The sequence below is a fragment of the Scyliorhinus torazame genome, chromosome 17 (assembly GCF_047496885.1).
Source record: "Scyliorhinus torazame isolate Kashiwa2021f chromosome 17, sScyTor2.1, whole genome shotgun sequence".
In the NCBI taxonomy this organism is placed as follows: Eukaryota; Metazoa; Chordata; class Chondrichthyes; order Carcharhiniformes; family Scyliorhinidae; genus Scyliorhinus; species Scyliorhinus torazame.
The window spans coordinates 106,993,788-107,015,514 of record NC_092723.1 but is presented as its reverse complement, the minus strand read 5'-3'; the positions used below and the strand labels follow the sequence as shown (position 1 = coordinate 107,015,514).

Genomic DNA, 21,727 nt, shown 5'->3' with positions numbered 1-21,727 from the left:
ACCAAACCAAAGTTCTAATTCAGTATCTCTGGCCCATTTAACCACAAAATGCAGGCCTTCATTGTAAGGGCCCTCAAGCTGGTCCTATGGAAAGTGTTGCGGGAAGAACATTTCCATGGATGATGTCTGGTCCCCCTACCCCCAACTCACTTTAACACTAGAACGTGTGACATTGCAATTTGTTTTGGGATTGTAGAATTTGCTGGGCTGTACTACATGGATCTTGTAACCCCAATTGTAACACAATTAGTAGATGCTGGCCTGAAAACAAATAACCCTTACGAGACATTGAATTCAAATGACCTGAACCACTGCATTGGTGTTGCAAGCCTTTGCATAAGTCAATACTCATTGACAAAGTCATTGACTCAAGATGACTGAATAAGTCAAAATTCATTGATACTACATGGGTTTCTGGGACTTTTGTCAGTACTTTGAGGACTTGTGTACATCCCATGATTCCTTCAGTTTATAATTAGTATAATTTCCAGGGATTTATTGGTATTTACTGGCAAGTTCTACCTGTATCATTTACTACTGATCATTCAAACTTGAATAACACTGAAAAAAGCCTCCAGTTCTGCTTAATTTTAATTGTTTAATTCCTTGTTTCAGTGTGTTGAATTATCGTGAATAATGTGCATTCTATCCTTTGAAGTATTTTCCCTTAACTGCAGTCACTGTCAAGTTCTTTGCTTCCAGTTGTCATTTCTACTTTGATTCAGTCATGTTTCAATGTTATATTCAGTGAGGCACATTTAATACCGCAAATAAGAACGTGCAGCTTTTCTGTGTGAGGGATCACTAATGTACTCCTTTTTATGTTGGGTATATTTAATTGCACAATTGTTTATTAACCAGGATCTTCTACGTGTTTGCTCTTTTCATTTTGGCACTTCCAAAACCAGGTGATCCAAGTAGAATTATAGAATTACTACAGAGCAGAGGAGGCCATTCAGCCCATTGGGTTTGCACCGACTCTCTGAAAGAGCACCTCACCTAGGCCCACCTGATCCCCGTAACCCCACCTAACCTAAACATCCTTGGACATGGGCAGTTTAGGATGGCCAATCCACATAACCTGCACATCTTTGGACTGTGGGAGGAAACAGCAGCACCTGGAGGAAACCCACACAGAACTTGGGGAGGAGGTGCAAACTCCACACAGACAGTCACCCAAGGTCAGGGTTGAATTCGGGTCTCTGGGACTGAGACAGCAGTGCTAGCCACTGTGCTGCCCATAGGAGAATAGTTAAAGGCAGAAAAGATTGCTGATTTAAAAGCATTTTGATTTGAACATATGGAAATGCAATTCCCCTCTCGGCTCCCTGCCAGCCCTTCCCATGCATGCACTCATTGTGCTACAAAGGTACCACTACCACCTATCGCATTGGTATCTGAAGGCAAACACCAAGTTTCAGGGGCAGGTTGTCAATGCAAACAGCCCAAATAAGTCTGCACCCATTCTTGTGTTTCAGGAAATTAATCATAAACTTGTTCAACTCTCTCTGCAAAGCAAACTTTTAACACACCTCCCACCATTGCTGTCCATTTTAATTAACATGGTGGCATTGAGTACAGTTTCATGTTGCTTAAGGCCTTTGCTTTGCCAACCTTTGAACTGTTTATATCCCAGTCTCCTGGTTGTATAAACCTGCCTCTCCCAACATTTGCGATGATTATTCCCTGCAAAATGTAATGAGTTCAACTTGGATGTTATGGGTACCACATCATAGCTGGGATTGAGGTGGAGATTAAGAATAACATTTCACCGAATCTGAGTAATTAGTTCCTTCAATCGCACTATTTGCCCATGAGTGAAATGGAAATTTGGGGGAAGATCGTCTGTCGGTAAAGATTATGTAACTTATTCAATCATTGTTGTACAAATTGAATGTACTTTTGTTAACCTGGTTTCTCCTATTGCCTCACAGTACTCGAACAGCATGAGAGCCAAATACCTCGCCACAAACAGGCCTGAAACCAACAGCATCCACTAAGACTTGAGGAGAAAAGGAAAAAAACTGGAACTTCCGCTTGTTCAATGCCACTAACACAGTTAAACTAACTTAATGAGAGCAACACTATTCTATCAATTGTACAGCAGCAGGTAGATTAGTGATTACTAGGAATGAATAATTCTGCCAAAGCAAATTGTGGTATGCATGCTTTGGGGGGTGTATTGTCACATCTGTAGATGCTGCACAACCTTATCGGTCCCAATATCACATTTTACATCATTTCAATTTGCTTCAATTTGAGGTTCTCTCATTTCTATCTTGCAATGGGGATGTCAGGATATCTAGGTGCACTGGTCTATCACCATATGAACAAAACCACGATAATTGTATCGGCTGGATTTGATGTTGTAATAATTGTAAAGTGCATCAATCGCTGTGGATCAATAAACAATAATTCAGATCAAAACAATGTTTGCATTTATCTGGATAAGTTCACAAAGGTGGGGTGCCAAATCATGATGAAAATGCAGTGCTGATGTTAATTCTTTGTGATTGCCACAAGCGCAAAAGGTATTGTGGCATCTCTAAGACTTTAGAGATAGAAATGTGGAGAGACATTACTGTTATGGTGAAGCCTGTGGTCTTTTACATTTGCTATGGGTGTGATATCACTTTTAACCACTTTAAGTTGAATATAAAGGGGATGTTTTATCTATGATAATGGCAGATATTGCCACAGAAATTTTGTGTAAATATTGGGAAAATGCACTAAATCAGCTCTGAAAGCCAAGCGAATTTAGGTAGCTAATCAACGTGGTTAATCCAATTCTAGTTATCACTGGAAATGCATGTGTCGTAATTTCTGGTTTAGAAACTGTTTCTAAAGCTTTAAAAAATTACATCGGAAAATATTCATTCCTGACAGGTGCATGTTTTCAGTATTGCTTAGCAAACGTTTTAATCTGTTGCACATAAGATCCTTCCAGTAGTACTCTTTTTGTATTTTTTCTAATTTTACGCAGTATTACGCAGTACCTGTATTTTGCTTCCATTTTGTTTTAATTTTATTTAAGGTGCAATTTCTCTTGCTTTGACCTGCACAGGCATTATTATATATCAGTTTTTCTGATTTTAGTGAGTTTAAGTGGCTCAAAGTTGTACATTACTGGAGACATATCAATGCATCTAACCACTTGAGGATATAACGTCCTTGCAGATTATAGAATAGCTGCATTTTCCTGTGAGACTCAGTTTTGTGGACTATTATCACAAGGTTTAATTAGTGCGATGTTAAGAATAGAATTATTTACTTTTATTAGGTAGATAAATCAAAACCTTCAAAAATGTTCTTCCTTGTTAATTATTGATGTCTTAAAAGAAAAAGTAGCCTCAAGCCTGAATCATGACAATCCACCGTTCAATGTTTCTGCTGATGTTTAACGATGGTGCTGTTTAACAATCTAATCAGCTATTTATAGAACACAATGTGGCAGTTCTGTCATTCGGATTCAAAAAGAAACATTCCAACTTTGTTCCAGTTTGAGCAATCTTATTTAGTGTGAAAAGGAAGTTTGAAATTAAAATGCCCAAACTCTGGAAGATTCTTTAAAACAAAGTAATCTAATGTGTTCACTTTCTACTTCTCTTTAGCTAATGGCTGAGCAATAACATGCCACCAATTCCACTTAAACCTGAATGAAACATTCCAGAGGTCTAAACCCTCATCCAATCCATGTTTAATATTTTCTTGTGAAAACTAGGGATTCGTTCTAACATGACGCTTCCGCAACTGCAGAAAATCTGGCTTTTTGGTCCTAATATCTAAATAAAACGTCTCAACAACAATCTATATTTGGAAACCATAGTGCTGCTGTTACTTTTCCAACAATCCGTGGATTCCGTTCTGAGGCAAAATAAATTAGGAATGGTTGCTCCATGTGCTAGAATGAATAAAATTAATAGTTTTAAAAACTTTTTCTTGAAGAATTATGTTCCAATAACTTGTAACAAATTAAACCATGTTTAACCACTTCATGTCTCGGTCTATTATGGTTTTTTGTTGTTGCAATCTCTATAGTGGAACATTTCTGCCATAATTTCTACGGTAAATACAGCAATACACTCAATTAATTGATTAGTAAAACCGTTAAACACCAAAATGATATCTAGAATTGCTTTGTTCAACTTATTGAAGTACAGAAACTAGTTTTCATCAGTCTACAACCCAGTGATTTACCTTTTTACGTTGATATGATCCTACTTCAGTTTGGGCACCCTTCACTCTAATTCTGTGCCGAGATATAGCTTTGCCTAATGTACCGCCAACCAGCGTAGTTACAAATGGGTATCCATGTTGTAGCCTAATACCGAAAGATTACATACAAATATTTCCTCAAATGCTGTCCCTTTTCCTCGAATATAGTGACATGATCAAAGTGTGCTTCAACAAAAAACTGAGCCACATCCTGCAGCAGCAAGACATACACTCATCACTACAAACACTTAAACATTTAAATTTACAATAGGTGAGAATGGAGCACAACCTGTTTCCACTGTTCATCACAGTTCTATATTGCTGGAAACTTGGGGAAGAGAATTATGGAGGCAGAGCTTGAATTCAGTGTGCACTGAATTGCTGACGGGGTTTGCATAATCTTTTTTGGGAAGCCCTGTCCGTCGATCAAAAAGTGGACATGTTCACCAATTCATTTAGCTGTTGCTGAGCCTGACTTGTTCTCTGCAGGATAATCAAAAGATGATTGGTATACTTAGCTGCAAGTATGCACTTATTCTTGATCGTTTTTAGAAGCACAATGTTGTTTTAATTCTGTGACAGGTGGGTTTCCACAGTTTATCTTTTTGCACCTGGGAAAGCACATAACCAACCAAGCAACCTTGAAAATGTGAATGCTGGAGACACTTGGGTTTAAAATTGACCATCAACCCGGACCTTGTGGTGATTGTAAGATATTTGCTGTGAATTTCCTACTAAAGTACTGCAGATTTAACCTTGCAGTGCCATACTCTTGATGTAGTACTTAATGTATTCTCTTGCTAGCATGAGGACTCAAGTGCTGGTAGATATTTGAATTTCCAACAAGCATTTTTTTTTTTTTTTTGCCAAAATTCCAATTCAAATGAACAGGTTTTACTTTTTGACTAGGGTCAATGGAAATCAACCACAACATTCACAAGACCTGTGGCTATTTGCCCTACATTTTGATATGTTTCTGATCGACTCACTGTTCTAAAGGTGAGATTAAAATAATAGGTTTGTTTAATGAAGGTGTCTATTTCCAGAAGGCCTTAACTGCTGATGGGAGGTTTGAATTGTTTAGCAAAAGGCAGCTCAGGCATATAGATGTTGCGTTTGTTTTTGTGAGGCTGTGCAAGGACATAATGTGCCTTTATTGGGAGACATTTTGCTCAATAGCCACATTGAATGTGATACCTGCCATTACAGCAGTGGATGGGATTGAAGCATTTAGTACAAGGTGATTATTACACATAACCTATTTACATAGCTTTTTGGGTTAAGCTTAAAAATCAATACTTTGGGGTGGCACAGTGGTTAGCACTGCTGCCTACGACGCCAAGGACCCGGGTTCGATCCCGGCCCTGGGTCACTGTCCGTGTGGAGTTTGCACATTCTCCCTGTGTCTGCGTGGGTCTCACCCCCACAACCCAAAGATGTGCAGGGTAGGTAGATTGGCCATGCTAAATTGCACCTTAAATGGAAAAAAGAAAGAATTGGGTACTCTAAATTTTTTTTTAAAAATCAATACTTTGTCCCAAAGGATGGGACCCTGTTACAATTTTCTTGCTTTTATTCTAAGCAACAAAACTCACTTGTTTCCATCAAGCTTTTAAAACAAAAAATGGTTTTAATCAATTTTCAGTTTTATTCAACATGTTAAATGATTGCAGTTCCAACAAAATTGATCTGGAACTTAATTTCAGATGTAGTTCACCAATATTTGAAATTATTGGAAAATGCTGGCAGGTAAGAATTTTGAAACATAAAAATTTGAGTCCTGTATAATCTATTTAGTTACATTGTGAACCAGAGTTACTCTGTCGTATTAGTGTGACAATCCTTAAGTGTTTTAATAGAAATGTTATCATTTGTAGAAAGCTATATCCACAAATGAATATCTCTTGCACGAACAATGGGCGTTGATTGGTGAAATGTAATTTACCTCAATGCACTTTTTTAACCATTTCAAACTATTTGTTGTGTAACATACTGCTTCAATTTTTACTTACTATGTAACTGAAAACTGGTAATTGTAGTATCTAGTACTAGTGTAGTTTTGTGGAGCCTGTTTTTAAAACAGCATTTTTTTGATTATAAGAAATGATGAAAGATCCAATGTACTATTGCTCTTTTTATTATTTTTGCTAAAAAGTGCTCTAGCTCTTAATAGATTTATAACATTTTAAAACAGAATCTTTTTTTCCAATGAGTAAAATGTTGTAAATGTCAAACCTGTGGTTTCCATGAGCTTGAACTCAATGTTTTCAAAATGAAACTAATAAAGTTTGTTGGAATTGCCAATTGTATGTCTGCCATTCCTTCCATATGAGCAAAGTGATTTGATTTAGGCAGATGTTCCTCATGAAAGATGGCAGAATGTCGTGGCGTGGCATCTGGCTTCCATTTCTGCTTCTATAGCATCTCCCAAGCCTGAGACCACCGCCCAGAAGGACAAGTGCTGTAACTGCAGGAGGATGCCATCAACTCCCAAGTTCCCCCCCAAATCTCACTCCATCTCCACTTTAACCATGAAAGAATGGCGATAAAGAACACTGGGTCAAAATCCTGGACCACCTCAGGTTAAACTTTCTGTGACACTATCTTCACCACATGGACTGAGGCCCATCACCACCTTCTCGACCAAGAATGCCCAATAAACACTGGCCTTGTCAGCTATGTCATATACCCAGCATTTTTTTTTTTTAACTCGTGCTGCTCTATGAGTGAAATATACTGCCTCAAACATCCTTTTATCCGATCAATCTTTATGCACGAACAAGTCAAACTTAGAAGTTCATGTTGGTTCACTTGGCTTCAAACATAAATGGAGCAGAAATATGTTAATCCCCTCTTCTGGCATTTTATCTTTAACAGTGATATTAAAACCAGAAGCAGCAACCATTGCAAAACGATGGCAGGAATCTTTCGGCCCCTGTAGTATTTGCAGTATTTCAGGGTTTCTCCTCGCAGGCACAGCCCTTCAAACCAGGAGGAGTATGTAGACACCCATTATTCCCTGAAGCCATGTACCCTCAACTCTGATCGCACTGATTACATTAGCGAGAGGCAGCACGGTTTTGTGAAGGGGAGGTCGAGTCTCACTAACTTGATAGAGTTTTGCGAGGAGGTCACAAAGATGATTGATGGAGGAGGGCAGTGGATGTTGTCTATATGGACTTCAGTAAGGTCTTTGACAAGGTCCCTCATGGTGCAAAAGATGAAGTCACATGGGATCAGGGGTGAGCTGGCAAGGTGGATACAGAACTGGCTAGGTCATAGAAGGCAGGGAGTAGCAATGGAAGGGTGCTTTTCTGATTGGAGGGCTGTGACTAGTGGTGTTCCGCAGGGATCCGTGCTGGGACCTTTGCAATTCGTAGTATATATAAATGATTTGGAGGAAAATGTAACTGGTCTGATTAGTAAGTTTGCGAATGACGCAAAGATTGGTGCAATTGCGGATAGCGATGACTGTCAGAGGATACAGCAGGATTTAGATCGTTTGGAGACTTGGGTGGAGAGATGGCGGATGGAGTTTAATCTGGACAAATGTGAGGTAATGCATTTTGGAAGGTCTAATGCAGGTAGGGAATATACAGTGAATGGTAGAACCCTCAAGAGTATTGACAGTCAGAGCGATCTAGGTGTACAGGTCCACAGGTCACTGAAACGGGCAACACAGGTGGAGAAGATAGTCAAGAAGACATATAACGACTTCCGGGTGCGGCGATGACCAGCTGAGTCGCACGTTTCGGCAGCTCCCTGTGAAACGGACTTTTGGGCTCTTGATAGGAGCCCCAACGGCAATTTTGACGGCTAAAAACACTGTGCGGTAAACCAGAAGGGAATTCCCCCTGGATACGGATGGAAAAAGGAGGAGAGAGTGGCCAGATTGCAGTGGATCCTTTAGAACAGCGGCAAGGAAGGCAAGCAAAAACCAAGATGGCGTCGGAAGGTGGCAGTTTAACATGGGGCCCTGAACAACAAGAGTTCTTGAAATGCTGTGTGGAAGAGATCAAAAAGGAAATGAAGAAAGAGCTGTTGGCCCCGATACTACAGGCGATCGAAGGGCTAAAGGAGGAACAAAAGACCCAGGAGCGGGAGCTTCGGGTCGTGAAGGCAAAGGCAGCCGAGAATGAGGACGATATACAGGGCCTGGTGGTGAAGACGGAGACGCAGGAGGCACATCAGAAACGATGTGTGGAAAGGTTGGAGGCACTGGAAAACAACGCAAGGAGGAACAACCTGAGGATTCTTGGTCTTCCTGAAGGTGTGGAGGGAGCGGACGTCGGGGCATATGTGAGCACGATGCTGCACTCGTTAATGGGAGCGGAGGCCCCGGCGGGTCTGTTGGAGGTTGAGGGAGCATACCGAGTGATGGCGCGAGGACCGAGAGCAGGAGAAATTCCCAGAGCCATAGTGGTGAGATTCCTCCGTTTTAAGGATAGAGAAATGGTCCTTAGATGGGCGAAGAAAACTCGGAGCAGTAAATGGGAGAACGCGGTGATCCGCGTTTATCAAGACTGGAGTGCGGAGGTGGCGAGAAGGAGGGCGAGCTTTAATCGGGCCAAGGCGGTGCTTCATAAAAAGAAGATAAAATTTGGAATGCTGCAACCGGCAAGACTGTGGGTCACATATCGAGGGAGGCACCACTACTTTGAGACGGCGGATGAAGCGTGGACTTTTATTGTGGAAGAAAAACTGGAATGAGCGGGTTATTAAAAAGAACGTTCGAACAAAGTGGTGGGGCGAATGTGGGGGGCAAAGAGGGGTTTTATGTACTAATCCTGCGATGTGGTAACTTTTCTCTCTCCCACAGGTGGTGATGGGGGGAGGAGGGGAGGTGGAGGAGATGGGGCGTTGGCCATTGGGGGTGGGGCCAAGGGAGAAGCGCGGGCTTGGTTCCCGCGCTATGATAATCATGGCGGGAATAGAGAAGCAGGAAGGAGGGGGCGTCGCACGGTGCGAGCCGAGGTCACGGGGGGAAGCCGAGGTCAGCCAGAGTTTGCTGACTTCTGGGAGCAACATGGGGGGAGTAATTACGCTAGCGGGGGATCTAGCGGGGGGGGGGTGGGAGGGGGGAATTACTGGGTTGCTGCTGCTGGGGAGAGGGGGGAGCTGGTATGGGAGAGGATGGGCGGGGGGGCACCGCCTGGGGGAGATACAGCTGCGTGGGAACCGGGTGAGGAGCTGGAAAAAGGTGATGGCTAATCGACAAGGGGGGGGTGGTAGGAAGCCCCCCAACTCGGCTGATCACGTGGAACGTGAGAGGGCTGAACGGGCCGATAAAGAGGGCACGGGTACTCGCACACCTTAAGAAACTTAAGGCAGATGTGGTTATGTTACAGGAAACGCACCTGAAACTGATAGACCAGGTTAGGCTACGCAAAGGATGGGTGGGGCAGGTGTTCCATTCGGGGCTAGATGCGAAAAACAGGGGGGTGGCTATATTAGTGGGGAAGCGGGTAATGTTCGAGGCAAAGACTATAGTGGCGGATAACGGGGGCAGATACGTGATGGTGAGTGGCAAACTACAGGGGGAGACGGTGGTTTTGGTAAACGTATATGCCCCGAACTGGGATGATGCCAATTTTATGAGGCGGATGCTAGGACGCATTCCGGACCTAGAGATGGGAAAGCTGATAATGGGGGGAGATTTTAATACGGTGTTGGAACCAGGGCTGGATAGGTCGAAGTCCAGGACTGGAAGGAGGCCGGCAGCAGCCAAGGTACTTAAAGATTTTATGGAGCAGATGGGAGGTGTAGACCCGTGGAGATTTAGCAGACCTAGGAGTAAGGAGTTCTCGTTTTTCTCCTATGTCCATAAAGTCTACTCGCGAATAGACTTTTTTGTGCTGGGTAGGGCATTGATCCCGAAGGTGAGGGGAACGGAGTATACGGCTATAGCCATTTCGGATCACGCTCCACACTGGGTGGACTTGGAGATAGGGGAGGAAACAGGAGGGCGCCCACCCTGGAGAATGGACATGGGACTAATGGCAGATGAGGGGGTGTGTCTAAGGGTGAGGGGGTGCATTGAAAAGTACTTGGAACTCAATGATAATGGGGAGGTCCAGGTGGGAGTGGTCTGGGAGGCGTTGAAGGCGGTGGTTAGAGGGGAGCTGATATCAATAAGGGCACATAAAGGGAAGCAGGAGAGTAAGGAACGGGAGCGGTTGCTGCAAGAACTTTTGAGGGTGGACAGACAATATGCGGAAGCACCGGAGGAGGGACTGTACAGGGAAAGGCAAAGGCTACATGTAGAATTTGACTTGCTGACTACAGGCACTGCAGAGGCACAATGGAGGAAGGCACAGGGTGTACAGTACGAATATGGGGAGAAGGCGAGCAGGTTGCTGGCACACCAATTGAGGAAAAGGGGAGCAGCGAGGGAAATAGGGGGAGTGAGGGATGAGGAAGGAGAGATGGAGCGGGGAGCGGAGAGAGTGAATGGAGTGTTCAAGACATTTTATAAAAAATTATATGAAGCTCAACCCCCGGATGGGAGGGAGAGAATGATGGGCTTCTTGGATCGGCTGGAATTTCCCAAGGTGGAAGAGCAGGAAAGGGTGGGACTGGGAGCACAGATCGAGGTAGAAGAAGTGGTGGAAGGAATTAGGAGCATGCAGGCGGGAAAGGCCCCGGGACCGGATGGATTCCCAGTCGAATTCTAAAGAAAATATGTGGACTTGCTCGCCCCGGTACTGACGAGGACCTTTAATGAGGCAAAGGAAAGGGGACAACTGCCCCCGACTATGTCTGAAGCAACGATATCGCTTCTCTTAAAGAAGGAAAAGGACCCGCTACAATGCGGGTCCTATAGACCTATTTCCCTCCCAAATGTAGATGCCAAGGTCCTGGCCAAGGCAATGGCAATGAGAATAGAGGAATGTGTCCCGGGGGTGGTCCACGAGGACCAAACTGGGTTTGTGAAGGGGAGACAGCTGAACACGAATATACGGAGGTTGTTAGGGGTAATGATGATGGCCCCACCAGAGGGAGAAACGGAGATAGTAGTGGCGATGGATGCCGAGAAAGCATTTGATAGAGTGGAGTGGGATTATTTGTGGGAGGTGTTGAGGAGATTTGGTTTTGGAGAGGGGTATGTTAGATGGGTGCAGCTGTTGTATAGGGCCCCAGTGGCGAGCGTGGTCACGAATGGACGGGGATCTGCATATTTTCGGCTCCATAGAGGGACAAGGCAGGGATGCCCTCTGTCCCCATTATTGTTTGCACTGGCGATTGAGCCCCTGGCGATAGCGTTGAGGGGTTCCAAGAAGTGGAGGGGAGTACTTAGGGGAGGAGAAGAGCACCGGGTAACTTTGTATGCGGACGATTTGCTACTATACGTGGCGGACCCGGCGGAGGGGATGCCAGAAATAATGCGGATACTTGGGGAGTTTGGGGATTTTTCAGGGTATAAATTGAACATGGGGAAAAGTGAGTTGTTTGTGGTGCATCCAGGGGAGCAGAGTAGAGAAATAGAGGACCTACCGTTGAGGAAGGTAACAAGGGACTTTCGTTACCTGGGGATCCAGATAGCTAAGAATTGGGGCACATTGCATAGGTTAAATTTAACGCGGTTGGTGGAACAGATGGAGGAGGATTTCAAGAGATGGGATATGGTATCCCTGTCAATGGCAGGGAGGGTGCAGGCGGTTAAGATGGTGGTCCTCCCGAGATTCCTCTTTGTGTTTCAGTGCCTCCCGGTGGTGATCACGAAGGCTTTTTTTAAAAGGATTGAAAAGAGCATCATGGGTTTTGTGTGTGCCAGGAAGACCCCGAGAGTGAGGAAGGGATTCTTACAGCGTAGCAGGGATAGGGGGGGGCTGGCACTACCGAGCCTAAGTGAGTATTATTGGGCCGCTAATATTTCAATGGTGAGTAAGTGGATGGGAGAGGAGGAGGGAGCGGCGTGGAAGAGATTAGAGAGGGCGTCCTGTAGGGGGACTAGCCTACAGGCCATGGTGACAGCCCCATTGCCGTTCTCACCGAGGAACTACACCACAAGCCCGGTGGTGGTGGCTACACTGAAGATTTGGGGACAGTGGAGACGGCATAGGGGAAAGACTGGAGCCTTGGGGGGGGGGGGTCCCCGATAAGAAACAACCATAGGTTTGCCCCGGGGGGAATGGATGGGGGATATGGAATGTGGCAAAGAGCAGGAATAACGCAACTGAAAGATCTGTTTGTGGATGGGAAGTTCGCGAGTCTGGGAGCGCTGACCGAGAAATATGGGTTGCCCCAAGGGAATGCATTCAGGTATATGCAATTGAGGGCTTTTGCGAGGCAACAGGTGAGGGAATTCCCGCAGCTCCCGACACAAGAGGTGCAGGACAGAGTGATCTCAAAGACATGGGTGGGGGATGGTAAGGTGTCAGATATATATATAGGGAAATGAGGGACGAAGGGGAGACTATGGTAGATGAACTAAAAGGGAAATGGGAAGAAGAGCTGGGGGAGGAGATCGAGGAGGGGCTGTGGGCAGTTGCCCTAAGCAGGGTAAACTCGTCGTCCTCGTGTGCCAGGCTAAGCCTGATTCAGTTTAAGGTATTACACAGGGCACATATGACTGGAGCACGGCTCAGTAAATTTTTTGGGGTGGAGGATAGGTGTGCGAGGTGCTCGAGAAGCCCAGCGAATCATACCCATATGTTTTGGTCATGCCCGGCACTACAGGGGTTTTGGATGGGGGTGACAAAGGTGCTTTCAAAAGTAGTAGGAGTCCGGGTCGAACCAAGCTGGGGGTTGGCTATATTTGGGGTTGCACAAGAGCCGGGAGTGCAGGAGGCGAGAGAGGCCGATGTTTTGGCCTTTGCGTCCCTAGTAGCCCGGTGCAGGATATTGCTAATGTGGAAAGAAGCCAAGCCCCCGGGGGTGGAGACCTGGATAAATGACATGGCGGGGTTTATAAAGCTAGAGCGGATTAAGTTCGTCCTAAGGGGGTCGGCTCAAGGGTTCACCAGGCGGTGGCAACCGTTCGTCGAATACCTCGCAGAAAGATAGACGGAATGGGAAAAAGAAGGCAGCAGCAGCAGCCCAGGATCGGGGGGGGGGGGGGGGGGAGGGGTGGGGTGGGGGTGGAGGAGGAACCAGAAGGACTCTCAGGGTTGTTAATATATACTGTATAGTATGTATAGGTCGTTGCTACAGATAATTATATATTGGACTGTTAAATTATATTTTTGGAGAGTGTTACTTGTGACAAGGCAGTTGCCAATTAGGGCTAGTTTTCATTTTTGTTATTTATTATTTATTCATTTTTTGTTTATAAAATAGGTCATTGTTATTTGTGTTGTTATAATATTGTGTAAAGGATGCACAATGTACTGTGTTGGTTGACCAAAAATTTTCAATAAAATATTTAATAAAAAAAAAGAAGGCATATAACATGCTTGCCTTCATTGGCTGGGGCATTGAGTATAAAAATTGGCAAGCCATGTTGCAGCTGGATATAACCTTAGGCAACATTTGGAGTATAGTGTTCAATTCTGGTCGCCACACTACCAGAAGGATGTGGAGGCTTTAGAGAGGGTGCAGAAGAGATTTACCAGGATGTTGCCTAAGGTTCTATACAAGGCATTAGCTATGAGGAGAGGTTGAATAAACTCGGTTTGTTCTCACTGGAACGACGGAGATTGAGGGGCGACCTGATAGAGATCTACAAAATTATGAGGGGCATAAACAGGGTGGATAGTCAGACTTTTTCCCAGGGTAGAGGGGTCAATTACTAGGGGGCATAGGTTTAAGGTGCGAGGGGCAAGGTTTGGAGGAGATGTACGAGGTAAGTTTTTTTACATAGAGGGTAGTAGGTGCCTGGAACTCGCTGCTGGAGGAGGTGGTGGAAGCAGGGACGATAGTAACGTTTAAGTGGCATCTTGACAAATACATGAATAGGATTGGAATAGATGGATACGGACCGTGGAAGTGTAAGATTTTAGTTTAGACGGGCAGCATAGTCGGCGCAGGCTTGGAGGGCCGAAGGGCCTGTTCCTGTGCTGTATTCTTTGTTCACTGCCAGCACTCCCCGCTTTGAAGGCAAATCTTGGGAGGCATGTCTTCAGCTTGTGAGAGTTGTGCCACTAGCATTTTGGCTCGTTACTGAACCTCCCTACTCACCTTACTGATGAATCCGCGTTACAACTTGACGAGCAAATTTCCAATACAACTGCTGAACAGGTAAGAACGTAGTTTAACATTAAGTCAGTAGTGTACATTTCAGCTTCATCACTCAACACAGGATCTGGGCCATTACTTTTAAAAAAAATATTCCAGCTTGGATTCCATGCTTACCCCTACACACATCCCTGTCCAGCACAAGGCAGCCTCGTGTCAAGTGTTCCTTTACATCACACTGGCCAGTATTGTACAGTCCCACATTAACCCTTTCTATGCCAGACCTTTACACTTACAAGGATATTAGTGCAGGAATCTTGCAAAAAATAACAAAGTAGGACTTCCGGTTGCAGCTATTCCTAGGTAGGTCGCACGGTCGGCAGCTCCCGCCGATAACGGACTTTTAAGGAGCTCCAGTGGCATTTGGATGACGATGCCCGGTGTGGGAAGGAAGCAGTGCAGGTCCCCCAGCACTGTATGGAGTGGACCAGGAGTGGAGCGGTCAAAAAAGTGGCTTTGGAGAAGAGAGGAGAACGGGTGCGAAAAAAACAAAATGGCGGGGTTCAGGCAGCGTGGGCCCAGTGGTCCCGGGAGCAGCAGGAGTTTTTAAGAAGCTGCTTTGCTGACTTGAAGGCGGAGATGTTGGCCCCTATGAAGGCGTCGATTGAAAAGCTGGTGGAGACCCAGAAGATGCAGGGGACGGCGATCAAGGAGGTGCAGCAGAAGGCCTCTGATAATGAGGACGAGATTCTGGGCCTGGCGGTCAGAGTGGAAGCGCACGAGGCGCTGCACAAAAAATGACAGGAGAAGCTGGAGAATAGGTCGAGGAGGCAGAACCTGCGGATTCTGGGTCTCCCTGAAGGTGCGGCGGGGTCGGATGCTGGGGCGTATGTGACCACGATGCTGAGTACACTGATGGGCGCGGGGGCTTTCCCGAGGCCCCTGGAGCTGGATGGGGCGCACAGAGTCCTGGCAAGGAGGCCGAGAGCGAACGAGCCGCCGAGGCCTATGGTGGTAAGGTTCCACCGCTTCACTGACACGGAGTGTGTCCTGCGATGGGCGAAGAAGGAGCAGAGCAGCAGGTGTGAGAACACCGAGATCCGGATTTATCAGGACTGGAGTGCAGAGCTGGCCAAGAAGCGTGCAGGATTCAATCGGGCCAAGGCGGTCCTCCACGGGAAGGGGGTGAAGTTTGGGCTGCTACAGCCGGCGAGGCTGTAGGTCACATACCAGGACCGACACCATTATTTTGATACACCGGATGAGGCGTGGACTTTCATCAAGAATGAGAAGTTGGACTCGAGTTAATGGATTGCAGTATGTTATGGGGGTTGTTGGTGAGGGGGATGGGGCGGAGTTTGGGTGGGGTTTTCCCCGTGTTTTCTTGTGTCTTTGTGGCCCCGGGGCCCTTGGGGATTTGGGTGAGGTCGCAGTAGGTCACGGGGTAGGGTCGGCCCAGGCAGGGAGCGCGGTTTTTCCCGTGAAATGGTGGGGGCGGTACCTGAAGCGGGGGACGGTACTGTGTTCGATGTCCGCATTGGTTCATACGGGGTGCAGGGAGAGGACTTTCTCTAACCCACTTAGGTGGGGGAGGGGGGGGGGGGCTGGAGATTTGTATGGGGAATCCACAGGGGGATTGGAGGTAGAAGCGGGAGCGGCCGGGGTCAGCATGAGTCAGCAGACTTACGGGAGTGCAATGGGGGGGGGGGGGGGGGGGGGGGGCAGGGGGGTTAAGCAGTTGCTTGGCCGGGGAAGGGGGTGGTTTGGGGGGGGGGGGGGGGAGACTGGGTTGCTGCTGTGCTGACTGAGAGGGAATTGATGGTAAGAGGGAGAGTCGGGGCGGGGAGCCTCCGCCTGGGGAGCTGGAGGGTGCGGGAGGCGCGGGCACGTGGCTGGCCTAAAAAAGGAGATGGCTAGTTGGCAGGGGTTGGGGGGGTGGGTAGCCCCCCGAACCGGCTGATCACGTGGAATGTGAGAGGCCTGGATGGGCCGGTCAAGAGGGCCAGGGTGTTTTCGCACTTAAAGGAAAGGCAGACATAGCCATGCTACAGGAAACACACCTGAAGATCGCGGATCAAACCAGGCTGAGGAAGGGATGGGTGGGACAGGTTTTTCACTCAGGACTGGATGCGAGGAACAGGGGGGTCGTAATCTTGGTGAGTAATCGGGTTGGTATGTTATGGTGAGCGGGGGCCCGGGTGGTGCTAGTGAATGTGTATGCTCCGAACTGGGACGATGCAGGGTTCATGAAGAGGATGCTGAGCCGGATTCCAGATCTGGAGTCATGTAGTTTGGTAATAGGGGAGGGGACTTTAATACGGTCCTGGACCCGACATTGGATCGGTCCAGGTCAAGGTCGGGTAAGAGGCCGGCAGCGGCCAAGGTCCTGAGGGGGTTCATGGACCAGATGGGGGGAGTGGATCCGTGGAGATTTGCCAGGCCAAGGGTGAAGGAGTTTTCCTTCTTCTCCCATGTCCACAAGGCTTACTTGCGGATAGGTTTTTTTGTGGTAAGCAGGGAGCTGATCTCGAGGGTGGAGGGGGCGGAGTATTCGGCCATTGCGATCTCGGACCATGCCCCGCACTGGGTGGAGCTGGGGATGGGGGAGGAGAGAGGCCAACGGCCGCTGTGGCGAATGGACGTGGGACTACTGGCGGATGAGGAGGTCCGTGGGCGGGTCCGGGGATATGTGGAGGCCAATGATAATGGGGAGGTTTCGGTGATGTGGTCTGGGAGGCGCTGAAGGCAGTGGTCAGGGGGGAGCTAATCTCAATCAGGGCCCACAGGGAGAAGAGGGAGCGGATGGAGAAGGAGTGGTTGGGGGAGAGACTGAGGGTGGATAGGAGGTATGCGTAATCCCCCGAGGAGGGGTTGTTGAAGGAGCGCCGGAGCCTTCAAACGGAGTTTGACTTGCTAACCACGGGGAAGGCTGAGGCCCAGTTGAGGAAGGTACAGGGAGCAGTGCATGAGTATGGGGAGAAGGCAAGTCGGATGCTGGCGCATCAGCTGCGGAAGAGGGAGGCGGCTAGGGAGATTGGGGGAATTAGAGATGGGGGGGGGAAACATGGTGCTGAGCTCAGCTAAGATAAACGAGGTCTTTAAAGACTTTTATGGTAAATTATACGAGTCAGAACCCCCGGAGGGAGGGGAGGGGATGAGGCAGTTCCTGGACCAACTGAGGTTTCCAAAGGTGGAAGAAGGGCGGGTAGAGGGATTGGGGGCCCCGATTGAGATGGAGGAACTAATTAAGGGGTTGGGGAGTATGCAGGCGGGCAAGGCTCCGGGGCCGGATGGGTTTCTCATAGAGTTCTATAGGAAATCCTCGGAGCTGTTGGGCCTGTTGCTGTTGAGAACTTTTAACGAGGCTAAGGAAAAGGGAATCCTTCCCCCGACAATGTCGCAGGTTCTGATCTTGCTTATTTCGCTCCTTAATGTGGATGCCAAGCTGTTGGCCAAGATCTTGGCCACTAGGATAGAGGATTGTGTCCTGGGAGTGATTCATGAGGATCAGACGGGGTTTGTGAAGGGCAGGCAGCTGAATACGAATGTGCGGAGGCTTCTGAATGTGATCATGATGCCCTCAGAGGGTGGGGACACAGAAGTGGTAGCGGCATTGGACGCGGAGAAAGCCTTTGACCGGTGGAGTGGGAGTACCTGTGGGAGGTGTTAGGCAGATTTGGGTTTGGGGAGGAATTCATAGGGTGGGTCAAATTGTTGTATCAGGCCCCGGTAGCGAGTGTTTCGACGAACCGGCTGCGGTCAGGGTACTTTAGACTATATCGTTGAACGAGGCAGGGGTGCCCCTTGTGTCCCCTGCTGTTTGCCCTGGCGATTGAGCCGCTGGCCATGGCGTTGAGGGAGTCCAGAAACTGGAGGGGGTTGGTTCGGGGGAGGAGCACCGTGTTTCGCTGTATGCGGATGACCTGCTTCTGTACATTGCGGATCCGGTGGAGGGGATGGGGTGGTCATGCGGATACTTAGGGATTTTGGACACTTCTCGGGATACAAGCTAAATGTGGGAAAAGGGCGAGCTTTTTGTGGTGCATGCGAGGGGCCAGGAAAAGAGGTTGGGAGAGCTACTGCTCAAGATGATGGCGAGGAGCTTTCGGTACTTGGGCATCCAGGTGGCCAAGAACTGGGGGTCTTGCACAAGCTCAACTTAGCGCGGCTGGTGGATCAGATGGAGGAGGACTTTAGGAGGTGGGACATGCTTCCACTCTTCCTGGCGGGCAGGGTGCAGTCCGTAATGATGACGGCCCTCCCTAGGTTCTTGTTCGTCTTCCAGGGCCTGCCCATTCTCATCCCCAAGTCCTTTTTCAAGCGGATAAATAGGAGTATTACGTGATTTGTGTGGGCAAATAAGACCCCGCGCGCGGATTAAGAGACTGTTTTTGGAGCGGGGCGGGGGGGGGGGGGGGGGGCGGGGTTGGCGCTGCCGAACTTGTGCAGCTATTACTGGGCAGCGAATGTGTCTATGATTCGGAAATGGGTAATGGAGGAAGAGGGGGCGGCGTGGAAACTGTTGGAAGCGGCGTCCTGTACAGATACTAGCCTGGGGGCACTGGTGACGGCACCGTTGCCGCTTCCGCCCAAATGGTATACAACGGTGGTGGCAGCGACGCTGAGGATTTGGGGGCAGTGGAGATGACATAGGGGGGGGAGGTAGGGGCCTCAGTCTGGACCCCGATACCGAACAACCACGGGTTCGTTCCAGGTAGGATAGACGGCGGGTTCCTAAGCTGGCACAGGGCGGGAATCAAAAGGATGGGGGACTTGTTTTATCAATGGAACTTTTGCCAGTCTGAGGGCGCTAGAGGAGAATTTGGATTGCCCCCGGGGAACACTTTCAGATACATGCAGGTTCGGGAGTTTGTGAAAAAGCAGGTGGGGGAATTCCCGCTGCTACCTGCCTGGAGGATACAGGACAGAGTGGTCTCGGGCGTGTGGGTGGGGGATGACAAAGTATTGGACATATACCAGGAGCTGCAGGAGATGGAGGAGACCTCGGTGGAAGGGCTGAAGGGCAAGTGTGATGATGAGCTGGGGTGAGGAGCTAGATCAGGGCCTGTGGGCTGACGCCCTGGGCAGGGTCAATTCCTCCTCACCTTGTGCCAGGCTGAGCCTGATTCAGTTTAAGGTGGTGCACCGGGCGCATATGACAGGGGCGAGAATGAGTAAGTTCTTTGGGGTAGAGGACAGGTGTGTGAGATGTTCAGGGAGCCCAGCGAACCATGCCCATATGTTTTGGACATGCCCGGCACTTACGGAATTTTGGAAAGGCTTTGCAAAGGCTATGTCCAAGGCCTTGGACACTCGGGTAAAACCGAGCTGGGGGATAGCGATATTTGGGGTATCGGATGATCCGGGAGTGCAGGAGTCGAAAGATGCCGGAGTTCTATCCTTTGCCTCCTTGGTATCCCGGAGAAGGCTCTTGTTAATGTGGAGGGACGCGAAGCCCCCAAGTGTAGAGACTTGGGTCAGTGACATGGAGGGGTTTCTCAGGTTGGAGAAGATGAAGTTTGCCTTGCAAGGGTCCTTGCAGGAGTTCTCCAGACGGTGGCAACCGTTCCTTGACTTTCTCGCGGAACGTTAGATGGAGGTCGTCAGCAGCAGCAATCCAGAGGGCAGGGTGGGGTGGGTGGGTTTATTTCATTTTATTTGTAAGGGGCAAATGCCCCACCTTGTTTTGTTTGTTAAATTGTTAATTTGTTAGAGGGTTCAGTTATTTTTTGGGGCATATTGTTTTGTTCTCTTGACATTATATTTTCTTTTGTAGTGGTTTGTAAAAATTTTGAAAAACTTTGAATAAAAACATTTTTTTAAAAATAGCGCAGTAAAATAACAAATCATGGGCGTGATTCTCCCCCCACACGCCGGGTGGGAGAATCGCCGGGGCGCCGCGCGAATCGCGCCACACCGCCCCGACCCCCACACGCGATTCTTCCACCCTCCCCCCCCGAAACCAGCTCCACACGATTCGCACCGGGCCACTCGGAGAATCGCCGCAAATGGCGAGCGGCGATTCTCCGCCCCGGATGGGCCGAGCGGCCGCTACGACACGACAGGTTCCCGCCAGCGCTGTCCACCCCTGGTCGCTGCTGGCGGGAACTCTGCGGGAATGCTGGGGGGGGGGGCGGCCTGTGGGATCGAGGGGGGCTTCTTCACCGGCGGGGGCCTCTGATGGGGTCTGGCCCGCGACTGTGGCCCACCGATCGGCGGGCCGGCCTCTCTTCCCGGCACTCCCCGGGCCTACCTACTTCGGCACGCGGCCCCAGAACACCAGCGCCATGTTGGTGAGGGGCCGGCGCGGGTAAGAAGTTCCCCGCGCATGCGCAGGATGGCGCGGCGCCCATTTGGCGCTGCGTAAGGACGCTGGAGCAGCGTGAACCGCTCCAGCGCCGTGAATTGGTCGCGGCCGGGCCCTGTTCGCGCCGTCGTGAAACATGACGGCGTTCAGGACGGCGCGGGCACTTGGTCCGCGCCGTGGAGAATCGCCCCCATAAAATGAACATTTCCTAGAAATATTCACCAAATCGGGGATGCACAAACTGTGGGTCTGAAATAGCGGGACTCTCAAAGATCCCCGACTGAATGCTGTGGCCTAGCTGACAGATCTTCGGCTCAATTGTTCCTGTAAAAAAAAAATGCCTTTGAAATGTAGGCGGCGGGATTCTGCGTTCCTGAGATGAAGTGTTGATGCCATGGCTGGTGGAGTTACGCAGCAGCAAAACTGGCTGCGCGTCTGGACTGATTAAGTGACTTTAAGGGCTAGCGGCACCACGTGGAACACAATGGATTCCAATGAGAAACTGTACTGGATTCGCCGGTTTGTGACTGATACTCAGGAGGCTGACAAGCTGCAGCCACATATACACCACTCCCCATGCACACCATCCAGCCAACAAGATGGCAGCAAGGAGAACGGCCCTCAGATTTCTGGATGTCAAACTCGAGACCCTCCTGGATGCCATGGAGCAGAGGTGGGCCACCCAGTGCCTCAGCCCATGAAGGAGGCTGCCAGCCGCTGCAGTTCATCGTGCCTGGGTGTAGTCCGTGCCACCAGCAACACCGTCCGGACCGACCTGCAGTGCCGTAAAAAACTGCACAACCTCCTCAGGGTGGCCACGGTGAATAGTCAGCACGGTGCCCTGGCACCAATTCCCATCCCAAGCACCCATTAGCCCACCCCCTCAGCCCAGAGTGCGACCAACCCCCTGCACCACATGCCGCCATTTGCCGGGTGCCCTGGCCATTGATCCACCAGCTACCCGCCCCATGGGCTGCATGCATTGGACAGTCTAACACTGTGCACTTTGCACCCCCCCCCCCCCCCCCCCCCCCCCCCCCCCCCACCGCCCGGAGAAGGCCACTTATAACCGCAAGAAGTGGGAAAAGA

General features: G+C 48.9%; 1 protein-coding gene across 5 annotated transcripts in view; it reads left to right on the top strand.

Moving 5' to 3' along the window:
* LOC140394047 (protein tweety homolog 3-like) overlaps positions 1-6,519 on the top strand; it is a 309,376-nt gene extending 302,857 nt beyond the window's left edge. For all 5 annotated transcript variants that reach the window (XM_072480836.1, XM_072480842.1, XM_072480839.1 and 2 more), the window contains one exon: positions 1,935-6,519. Coding sequence is in view for 1 of the 5 variants with exons in the window: in XM_072480841.1 (XP_072336942.1) it covers positions 1,935-2,000 (66 nt within the window). In the remaining 4 variants the exon portion in view is untranslated. The remainder of the gene's footprint in view (positions 1-1,934) is intronic.
* Positions 6,520-21,727: the final 15,208 nt, after the last annotated feature.